Source organism: Mastacembelus armatus, chromosome 3 (assembly GCF_900324485.2).
Source record: "Mastacembelus armatus chromosome 3, fMasArm1.2, whole genome shotgun sequence".
In the NCBI taxonomy this organism is placed as follows: domain Eukaryota; kingdom Metazoa; phylum Chordata; class Actinopteri; order Synbranchiformes; family Mastacembelidae; genus Mastacembelus; species Mastacembelus armatus.
Genome location: NC_046635.1, coordinates 7,274,182 through 7,286,030, shown reverse-complemented (window position 1 = coordinate 7,286,030; position 11,849 = coordinate 7,274,182). Strand labels below are relative to the sequence as shown.

The following is an 11,849-nucleotide window of genomic DNA, read 5'->3' as shown; positions in this document are numbered from 1 at the left end:
GGCGTTAATTCTAAGCAGTATGTGTGGAGAAAACCAGGCACTGCTCATCACCTGCCCAATACAATCCCTACAGTGAAACATGTTGGTGGGAGCATCATGTTGTGGGGGTGTTTTTCAGCTGCAGGGACAGGACGACTGGTTGCAATTGAAGGAAAGATGAATGCGGCCAAGTACAGAGATATCCTGGAAGAAAACCTCTTCCAGAGTGCTCAGGACCTCAGACTGGGCCGAAGGTTCACCTTTCAACAGGACAATGACCCTAAGCACACAGCTAAAATAACAAAGGAGTGGCTTCGGAACAACTCTGCGACCGTTCTTGACTGGCCCAGCCAGAGCCCTGACCTAAACCCAATTGAGCATCTCTGGAGAGACCTGAAAATGGCTGTCCACCAACGTTCACCATCCAACCTGACAGAACTGGAGAGTGTCCCACAGCAAGAAAGTAGACAGAGAGCATGGAGATGGAGCTGGAGCATCTCCATATGGAAACAATGCTAAAGGTGGGGTTCCTGGGGTCAGAGCTCATAGTTGAGACCCATCATCTCCTTGGTTGGCAGTCACAGGGATAAGAAGCAAGCACATGGCTACCTCTTAGAACAATATCATTGTTTGAATAAGAGTTGGGCATTTGTCTGTTGATGCTTCCATGAGCAGACTTAATTTAAGCATCTTTCACTGGTTACAAATTGTATGCCAGCAGTGCAAAGCCGGCCTAAAAAATCTGTAAGACAAAGACTTAGCAGTGACAGAAACTCACAAAGAGAACTTGCCCCATCAAATAAAGAAACAATATTATTTAATTATTTTTGTTAGGGGTTGTGGCAGACAGGGATTGGGACTTATTTGCTGGAGACAATGGAGCACTGAGTGATCCGCTTTCTGAAGCGACACTCGCTGGCTTGCTGGCTAGTGTAGCTCTCCAGCAGGGATTTGGGCAGCAAGGCAAAGAGCCACGGTGGCCTGACATGAAGAACATGCACCAGGCAGAGAAATCCCACTTTCACCCCGATGCCAGAGAATAAACTCCTCTGAGGAAAAAGAGCAAAAGTCCATTCTTACACAAGAGCAATAGTCTTTCAAATCAGTTCAGTAATCCAATAATCCAATAAAAGGAATTCACAAAATGTCTACTTATAATAGTTGTACAGTATGAGTTGAATGAGGATAGCACCCTAGGGGCTGGGATTTGTCAGCTAGCCACTTTTTGAAACTAAAACCTGTAGAGTTAAAGGACCCAAAGCACTGATTATTGAACTGGTCCAGCAGGCATACACTAGCCTCTGTTATTTCTTGTTTAAAAGCCAGTGAAAAACCCAAGACCAGAAAATGATGTAAAATGACCACAAAGGTCTACAGATTACAAAATTACCAAAACTGATGCAAAATGGCCACCAAGACAAAAAAAAAAAGCTTCACACAGTTGCTATGCTGTGCTAGTAGCACTGTCATTGGTGAGGGAAGGTGAGAATCAACATTCAAGGTTTCCTAGGAGTAGCAGGAACTTTTGCTCTTAGCTCCTATGAGAACAGTAGAAAACATGTTCAAAACACCAGAAAGGACAGAACAAATTACATGAACAGGCAAAGCAGATAAGAAAAAACAAAAACAAAACAAACAAAACAAAACTAGTGATAATTGTTACAGCAAGGAGCTTGCTGATGGATCTTGCTTGTTTTTAACCGTATATCCACATAATGTAGAGGTAACTGGGCTTATAGTAGCTCCAGACCTCATCCCCTTTGGCTGATTAGAGGCACACAGACCATAAAACTGTTGTCCTCATGGGAGAATTACCAATGGATGCTTCTCTGTATTTGAGCGGAGAGGAGCTATCAGTGAGCACCTTCTCTGGTGATCCAATAAGACACAGCAAAATTGCAATCATGCAGTTGAAGAGGAGTCACATTGTAATACAGGCCTGGGCTCAGTGCCTCATTTGCAGTGAGAGTCATGCACCCAGGAGGCCTGTCATCCTTCCCTGCGGTTGGTGCTTTTAGGAGCACATGAACTGGTACTGTTGAGCACTGGTGGTTCCACTTCCACTTCTTCCTCCAGATGCTTTTTTTACGACAGCCTGGCTTTGGGTCATGCACAGGCACTTTACTGGCTGCAGGAGTGCTGTTTTAATCTGTGAATACAGGGCGGAGAGATGAATAGAGCAATTTATTATTACCGTTATATAATTCATTCCCCATAAAGTGCTTTGAGACCACCTGGCCATTGGCCTACCTGTGAGTACTTCATGAGGTGAGAACCCCGTTAGACCATGAGGGCATTCTCTTATGACCAGTAAAACAAATGGCAGGGCTTGTATCTATGATAGGCCTGTCTAAGCCAGTATCTTTGTTTGTTCTTCAGCACCTCTGGTTTGAGGGTAATGGGCAAAAAGTTGCTTTAGATCTATGTGATTTAGCTAGGGATGACATTTCTTCCGATTTTTCAGCAAAACCCAGAGCATAGTAGTATTTCCCATTCTCCCTTTGGACACATGGTCTAAGCCATAAGACCACTTGAGTCATACAGGGAAAACAGGATTTGGAGAGAGCCCAGACCCCACCTGGGCAACCCAAACACCAGCTGAAGCAGTATGCAAATGAGAATTTGCAAGCTAGTGTTAAGCCACAAATGCCCATCACATCCAGGAACAGAAAACTGCAATATAATAAGGCACTGAAGGTGTTTCAGCCTAGATTCCAAATAAAAGGTCATACATTAAAAAAGAACAGGTTCCTGGTTTCATCATTGAAAGAATAGAAAATTCATGCAAATGACCTTTATACCGTATGATGAAAAATGAACCTCAATGCCAAGCACGCATAAAACACTCAATTTAGTTTTACAGGACAAAAATCAGACTGCTATTTTTAAAGAGATGATTTGATGATGACCCCAAACCAGAAATACCTGAGGCCCCTACAGCTGTGATTGATACAGAGAGACACAGGCTGGAGTGCTGGGCTTTTATGCTGGTGCTGAAAATGGTCTTAGCCATGGATCCTTATTATTTGAACAGACCTATGGTATTTGCCAGAGGTCTGGGTGCTTCTTTTGTTTAGAATTCTTCATTGCCATGTTTGAATTTCCCCTCTTTGAGGGACACTGTACTGCTTTGGTTGGGTGCCTGTTCCTCAAGACCCCCGAACCCAAAAAAGTGCACACATTGGGCTGCTTGGAGTTTTGCTCCATTCCTCTTCTTTGCGTGTCACAGACACTCAGCATTCTTAATGTGAGCCCACAGTTCAACCACGTTTTTTCCTTCCCAACCTAAGCAAAAAGGAAAAGCTTTGGTTTCAGTGTCAGAATCAAGACCAGTGAGGAAGTAGCATGTGATCACTTTCTTTATATGTTGGATCAGGATCAACCTCAAAGTGTTGCTGGAGTATTTGAGTCAGTATGGAGTGACAGTTGTTGCAGTGGGACTATGGCAGATCCTGGAATTATACCGTCAGGGGCGTATACAGAGTGAATTTTTAAAAATCCCTTGGTTTAAGCCTGATTTGATTTTGGAGGCTTCGATTTGACCATTTTAACCTCTCCCCCCCAGTGGACCTCATGTCTTTCCAACAGTATGAGCTCCACTCTCCGAAATGTAAAACTGGTCCATGTAATTTGTCCTTTTTTTACCATCAGCCTTGGCCTTTTCTAATAAACACGACATCTACTGGGAACACACTTTCAGTCAGAAAATGTTGCATCACTTATTGCCCTGTTTCAGGTAGCTGACTTTAAGAAGGTCAGGCAGGATTTTGTTTTGGTTTTCCAAGGCCCTAGTGGTAGTTCAGGGACTGCCACAATTTAGATGAATAATAGTTTGTTCTCCTTTTGAATTCTACCTATTGAAATCATAATGTTGCAACCTGACCTGAAATATTATGGGGAACACCTCCAGGTGACTGAAACGGCGCCCCCTGCCGACAGGTCACTGTGACTGCCGGCCTGCCCACTGACACAACAACACAAACGCCATCTTTTAGCTGACAGGCAAAGTAGCGAAGCAGCAGAGTTGTGGAGAGAAACTAGGTCAGTAGCTGGGAAAAGCAAAACGCCTTTAGAAGCCTCGCTCCATAAGCCTCGGTCAGTGTTTGCTATCTTTCCGACACACCCTGCTGTCCTATGGTCCAATGTGTTTGATCGGTCGGCCAGCTGCAACGCAGTTTTCTTGTGTCGGTCCCGGTTGACGTTGAGTGATCGCCTTCTCCGACAAAACATCACACGGGGTGAAAGCCAGGTAAGAGGAGGCCGAGGTTCACCGCTGCTGAAACCACAGACTATGTGGTCTCTATGTTTTAGTTAACTTTTATTAACTACTCGGCGTTTCCTAAGTAACGTTAGCTAGTTAGCGAGCTGCAGCGGCTAAGCTAGCTAACGTCAGGCACAGTTGGTTTGATGCGTTTATGTTTTGTCATTAAAAATCAGCAAAGTCGAGTCGTTCACCTGCACAAATGTACAACCACAGGGTTTTTACGAGCAGGGGTTAACTTCGTGCTTGTGAATTTGATATCAGCCTGCGAGACTTGGCTGTTTGAGGCAGAAGGAGGCGTGTCTTGCTTGTGTTTTCACTATGCAGAGGAAACATTTCTGCTCTTGTTTGTACTTTTGTTATCACTGTCATTGAGCAACACTCACGAAATACACCTCACAGTTATTGAAAATATGTCACTGGATGATTTTTGGGGAAATTAAATAGGAACTTTGGAAAAAACGGATCAGTATCTTTTATTGAATGGTACTGATGCCATAAATGAACCAGGTTCAGGTGAGAAAGTGAGGTCAAAATGACCTGACTACCTTACCCATAACAACCCAGTATTCAATAAGAGTCAAGTAAATCTGTATGATTCAATTAGTTCTGTAATTGGATGTTAAGTTTGCTATTTGGTTGAGAGCACATAGAAGGAGGGAGGAGGACAGTGATGGAGACAAGGGGACAGAGCAGGATGTAGTCAGCAAAAAGACCACTGGGCATAAGGCCCTGTATAAATGCCTCATTCATTCATTCATTAAGGGCTGAGCTCAACTAAAGGTCTGATCCTTGAATCACCCCTGAGACTAGGCTTTCATGTAGCGCTTTAATGATCAATTCACAGATGTCAGGATTTGAAGCTTTGAAAGCTGAATGTCTCAGATTTCAAGACAGCTTCACTAAATGTCTTAGATCTTAATATTTCATCTTATATAATGAATTAATTGATAAATAATTCATTGATTAATTTATTGAATTAATTTATTGCATCTCATTTCACCCATGCTGTACGTATTCAGAATATATCAGCATGCATCCACCTACCAGATTTGGCCTATGAGCTTGTTAATTACAGGATAATTATGATAACATTTAGTCTGCCAGGCATGTCATTTATTGTGATGAGGAGGCCCTGAATAAACTGTACTTGTAATGAGGAGGGTCTTTCTCCATAAACTTAATTCAGCCCAGCCATCTGGATTCCTCTAACCCCTATTCTGTTCACCCAGGCAGGATGAAACGGGTTTTCCAAGGGAATGAGCAAGAGGATGGAGGTGGCACCAGCGCTGGGTCTCAGGAGACTCTTAAACGGACCCGCAAGCAGAGGAGGGAGAAAGATTTGGAGGAAGGATCCAGTTGGGAGTGTCTGCCACAGGAGATCCTGCTCCAGATCTTCCAATACCTGCCTCTACTGGATAGGGCTTACGCTTCTCAGGTACCGTGTAATTTTAATTACCGTTAGGATGGCTCGACACTAGACAATTTTTAACATGGGTTGTGTTGTGGTGCGTTACAATTTCTTAGTTGTAAAAGTATGCATCTGGTTGGCGACACTTCTCAGGCTATTGTGGGTATTCTGTTGGAACTTCCCTGATCAGGAAGATTGAGGCTCTGACCTGATCAGTAGCAGTAAAATAATTGTATTGACAACACACACTTGAGGATTAATTAGACAAATAATTTGTTGTGACGAGTCTTGGGGGCAAATTGGGTACAAAATCAAGCGTAAAATCATCTGTAGTGTGTAGCCACTGTAGGTGCAACATGTGTTCTGCAGATTTTATTGAACAGTGTTGAAGTAATAGGGCAGGATACACATCAGATGTTTTCATTACTGTTGCAGTGTGACTTCAGTCCAACAGTGGCAGTGCTGAGTACAGTGTTTCATAAAACATTTGGTCAGGGGATACATCGCAGGACTTGGGAGTAGATTCTGGGGGATGAGTGAAGTCTGTTTCTGTATAGATTCTGATACATATAGATAATGTTAACCTGAAGCATTTTCAATGCTGAACTGTAGAAAGAGATTATTTGTTCTACAAAAATGCCATTCAATACAGTGCAGTTTATCCAGAATGCATGTGTAAACCCATGGAAGCAAATTATTGGCATAATAATTTGAAAACTGTGAGTTTTCGAAATTTAAGTTGAATACTTACTGTTGAAATGTAAATATGACTGTATTTATTGTTTGAAAATCAATATATGTGGTGTGTTACATTTTGTAAGGGATTCAATAAGTATTTTTGGCCCCAACTCTCTCTTAAGTGCAAATCCATAAGAAAGATTTTGCTAAGCAGTGTGTTCTCATTTTTAAATGCTCTTCAATGTTCACCAAACAAAGAACACGTCTGAGCTGAGTGAGACAGGCAGACACATGCATCAGACTTTGATTGTATTGGTGTCACCACAGGTGTGCCGAGGCTGGAATCAGGCTTTTCACATGCCAGAGCTGTGGCGGTGCTTTGAGTTTGAGTTGAACCAGCCAGCCAGCTCCTACCTGAAGGCCACACACCCAGACCTCATCAAACAGATAATCAAAAGGCACTCCAACCACCTGCAGTATGTCAGCTTCAAGGTATGGACTAATGGTGCGGAGGAGAGGAGGCATTTTGGTCAAGGTGGTAAAACCGTTGAAGACAAGTGTGTAGTGAAGTGAAAACTAATGTTCTGTTCAAGTTAAAGTGTCGCTGGGTTTTGAATTTGTTTCTCCACACTGTTTAGGTGGACAGCAGCAGAGAATCTGCAGAGGCAGCGTGCGATATTCTCTCTCAGCTTGTTAATTGTTCTTTGAAAACACTGGGGCTCATCTCTACAGCCAGGCCCAGCTTCATGGAACTTCCCAAAGTAAGCTGCAAATGCATCTTTGTACAGGGACTGTATTGTCTATAGGCATCTTGTAGCACAAGTTTTAGATAACTGCAATCTTTTCTTTATTATGGTTGGAGCATTGAAACTTGAGGTTCTCTGAACTTTAACATACTGGCATAGCGTAACACTTCATTGTTTTAAAGTTATGATCTCTGCTTAATGTCTAAAATGTAGCTGGTCTCATTAATGCCTGCGGTAAGGTCTATAATTTAAGATCTCTAAGATGTCAGCTAAAAACATTGCACTCAGCCTTTTTCTGTGACAGCCAATCTAAGAAACAAATCATAAACAAAGTGAGTATGACAGCACATTTATTTGTTTTTATTCATGCATACACTTTAAAGGTATGAGCTAGTTCCTGTTTTGATTGGATTTTGTGCTTAACAAGCACTTGAGTAAAGATCCACAAACATCCAAACAAGGCTGATGTGATCAACATTTCTGTCAACTGTGTAATGGAAATGTATTGTGTAATTAGTTGGCAGTTGCAAGCTACAGCTGCATGTCAGATTGTTTGATGACTTGCTAAGTAAGACTAGCATTTAAGGCCATTAGAAAGGCTGGCCATGTTTATTAAAGAAAAAGGATGACTAAATATTTCTTTTTTTTTTTTTACTCTGTTCAACAGTCTCACTTCATCTCAGCACTGACGGTGGTTTTTGTCAACTCCAAATCACTGTCCTCACTCAAAATTGATGACACACCTGTAGATGACCCCTCTCTCAAAGTCCTGGTGGCCAATAACAGTGACACACTCAAACTGCTCAAAATGAGCAGTTGCCCTCATGTTTCACCAGCAGGTACCTGCAAATGAAAGGACTGATGGATAAAATGGTAGCTAACATGGACCTGAGTTGGTGTAAACATTATATACATGTGTAAAACATCTGTGTGCATAAGAGGGAATGGTGTAAGTAAAATAATATTAAAGGACATTTACTAGCAGTCATTGGGCAGAAATCATTTGGAAAACAAAAATTAAGACAGGGATGGATGTTGCTAACAACATAAAGCTATTTTAGATTTTTTACCAAGATGTGATGATGTACTAATTCATACTCTTCCTCAATGTTACAATAAAGACAAAAGTCTAAACTGTCAAATTGATAGACCAGTGTTAGTCAATACTGCTTCATCTTGTGCTCCACCATGAATAGACTGTATAGGTCTACAACCTTCTAACTTTCCTTCCTCTCCATCCCAGGCATCTTGTGTGTGGCTGATCAGTGCCATGGCCTGAGAGAGCTGGCTCTCAACTATCATTTGCTGAGTGATGAACTTCTCATTGCCCTCTCTTCAGAGAAGCACGTTCACCTTGAGCACCTTCGCATTGATGTGGTTAGTGAGAATCCCGGCCAACAGTTCCACACCATCAAGAAGAGCAGCTGGGATGCTATGGTGCGGCACTCTCCTAAATTTAATCTGGTGATGTACTTCTTTCTCTATGAGGATGAGTTTGGCCCTTTCTTCCGCGATGAAATCCCCGTCACACATTTGTACTTCGGCCGCTCTGTCAGTAAAGATGTGCTGGGCCGCGTTGGCCTCACCTGCCCGCGTCTGGTTGAACTGGTGGTGTGTGCCAACGGGCTGCGGCCACTGGATGAGGAGCTGATCCGCATCGCCCAGCGCTGCACACAGCTGTCGGCCATTGGCTTGGGAGAGTGTGAAGTGTCCTGCAGCGCCTTTGTGGAGTTTGTCAAGATGTGTGGAGACAGGCTGACACAGCTATCCATCATGGAGGAAGTACTGGTTCCAGATCACCGCTATGGGCTGGATGATATCCACTGGGAGGTATCAAAGCATCTGGGTCGTGTCTGGTTCCCAGACATGATGCCTACCTGGTAGATCATCTGGGAGAAGGTTTAGGTTTGTATGCGTTTATATGTGTGTGTGCTCATCTTTCTTCTGATTTTGCAGAAAACTATCTCCACTTCACCACATGTACCTTTATTCTCCCTGAATACATGAAGAAATTACATCTCTCTTGAGTTTTGGTCTGATAGATACCAATTTGTTTTTTTAGAACATTTCACTTTGATTTCAACTTCGCTATGGCGTTCCATGTATATAGTGTTTATATTTATATGTATGTTCATGTCCAGATTAGTTTATCATGTTGTCAGTCATAACTTTGTTTCCTGAGACCTTTTCCATGGACTGTGAAACCCTGTAGACTGGTTATGTGTAGTTTTTTGGGATAATTTGGGGTGCAACTTTTCCATGGGAGATAACAGAAATACCTGGGAATTATCAGGAATAAATGAGACAATTGTGAGGTATTTTATGTTCACAGGATGTAATTACTGCATTATCTGCAGACAGATTCTTAAATATGTTTGCCATATCGGCGGAAAAAGAAATCAGAAGCTTTACAGTAATAGGGTTATTTCAGTTAAATAACACAGAATCATTTGGCAGTTTGCCATCACAACAAAAGGATGTGCTGTGGCAGGAAGTGGCAGACTTCATGTGCTGGAAAAATATCATATATGATTAGATGCGGATTACACCATTATAAGCTAATAAATTCAGTTAAAGTCACCATACTAACTCCCATTTTTAACTGTCATGAATAGATTTTTAAGTTTTCTTTACAACCCAAGTAATGACACATTGAGACAGCAGAGGAATAAGAAACATTTCATTATAGAGGGACAGTCACTGTGTGGAGCTTGTTGAAGACAGTTTGATTGATTGTATGGGAGAACTATGCTCAGGAAGGCAACAACGCTCAAGAATTCCAGGTTGAATCTGTATGTTTTGGACTCCATGTGCCTGTAATCATGTCTGAATTGATGTCTTTCCTGACCCATATTCCTATTTAATTGTAAATACATAAGTGTGTTATTGGAGAACAAATGGGATGGGAAAATTTTAAATTGTTGATGTCATATCTGTACATGTACTGAATCCTATTGATGCACTTTTTATGAAGGACACAAGTTTACGAAGATGAGCTACAGTGTCATCAGGGCGTGACGTTACCTGATTTCGCAGAAAAGTAATGGTCAGTTTTGGCAGTAGTCAGTAAATTTTGACTCACCATTGGTAGTTACCTTACTTTTACTTACTATTTTCTATTATTACCAACATTATAACAGCAGATTGTTATAAATTGCAGTCGAATTGAATTTTGCAAATTGAAACAAAAATGATTCTGTGATGCTTCTGGGAAAGGGGCAAACCAAACCTGATGGATGGCTGATAGTATATATATAGTCAGTTGTTCACCTAAGAAATAGATACTGGAGCCTAGCATTTGTAAAATATGCTCTAAAAGAAAATGTACTTGAAACTACAGAACGAAAGAATCACCCAGCAACAAACATAACTCATTGACAAGTTTCTTAATACGTAAACAACTTCCTTAAAGTTTACTGATGCTATAAAAAGTTTAACATTAATATTGTTTGTAAACACAGCAGAGAAAATTATGAAAGCCTGACAGACCCAAAACACAAAAAATAATTTTCTTTATGTGACTAGCTCAGATTTGTGTTGTAGCCTATTTAAATATTGAAATTTTAAATGCCAATACAGGGCTGCATAGTTATGTACAATGCTGTACATTTTTGCAAAACAAAAAGATGGCTGATGAGGATAATTTTTTTTACAACATAGATTGATGGTGGTCCTTTATATTTTGCCCTTGATTGTATAGCTGTTTCACATGTGTCACATCATCCAGCAGTTATCCTCCAGTGTTTCTTTGGATGTGGCAACTGTTGTAATTGATAAACATGAACATTTTAAATCTTAATAGGTAATCTTAAGAGGTAATTGTGCAGCCCTGAATACCAGGCACCGTGGCACCTGAATGTTGATGTGATTGAATGTTTGCCTGAATGTGTAAGAATGAAATATTTCTCCCTCACTGCTCGTTTGTTGGAACAGAGTGAAAGAAGAATATGTCACTCTTGGACTGTGCAATGAAAGAGACCTGTAAATCATTATATTAAGTTAAAATTGATATTTTTGTACAGGGATAATATTCCATTGTTTTCTGTGTCATATTTGAAAATGTTAAAACTTCACATTATCTTTTTCAGTTGTTGCCCTCTAATAAGCACTCATGATCATGTCTTAATTTGAAAAAATTCTGTTTATCATGGTCGGCAAGGCCTGACAATGGACTTTATCATTTACTGACATACAGTACATTTTGTATGTTTATAAAAACATGCCACCTGTTGGTTAATATTAACTGCATTTATATTTGATCTTTATAGTTTATTATTGTAATATTCATGTATAGGCTAAGTAAAGGCTGCAGTTTCTAATAAAGTATACAGTGACAGTGTGTTGTTTTTATTTTAGCTAGACAAGGCTGCATTGTACTGAGATTTATTGGAAGAGGCTGTTGTACTTTTCCCAAAGATTTGAGTAAAGTTCATAGCCACAATAAAACTGCCTGTTTGAGGTATTCAATATCTTAACTATAAAAGTGAACACTTGGTTTAAATAAGCTCTGTATGTAGAAAGATATAGAATAGTTTGGTCTTTTTGTCTAAATAATCATTTGATATATTTGGGTGGTGATTGATATGTCAAATGAAGCAGAGAGATAGGCTCTTTCATACTGTAAAGTCGCAGTACAACAAAGTTTCTAGTAATACAGTTTCATTTAGATTCTTCACATATTCTCACATGTCGCTTGTGATTAATTTGAGATCTTCTTAGGGCTGTGATGGCAATATATTGTAGAGTCCATGTGTATTTGGCATCTAATTGAATT

General features: G+C 40.7%; 1 protein-coding gene across 2 annotated transcripts; it reads left to right on the top strand.

Annotated features, from left to right (window-relative positions):
• Positions 1-3,940: 3,940 nt before the first annotated feature.
• On the top strand, positions 3,941-11,411 carry LOC113137868 (F-box/LRR-repeat protein 3-like). Of its 2 annotated transcripts, none has more exons than XM_026319791.1 (6): positions 3,941-4,228; positions 5,477-5,678; positions 6,657-6,821; positions 6,968-7,090; positions 7,743-7,914; positions 8,319-11,411. In XM_026319791.1, exons 2-6 carry the CDS (start codon positions 5,478-5,480, stop codon positions 8,957-8,959), a joined length of 1,302 nt encoding a protein of 433 aa, XP_026175576.1. In that variant the 5' UTR covers positions 3,941-4,228; position 5,477; the 3' UTR covers positions 8,960-11,411. The 2 variants fall into 2 exon arrangements, with proteins under 2 accessions (XP_026175576.1, XP_026175575.1); XM_026319790.1 differs by having other exon boundaries at positions 5,473-5,678.
• Positions 11,412-11,849: the final 438 nt, after the last annotated feature.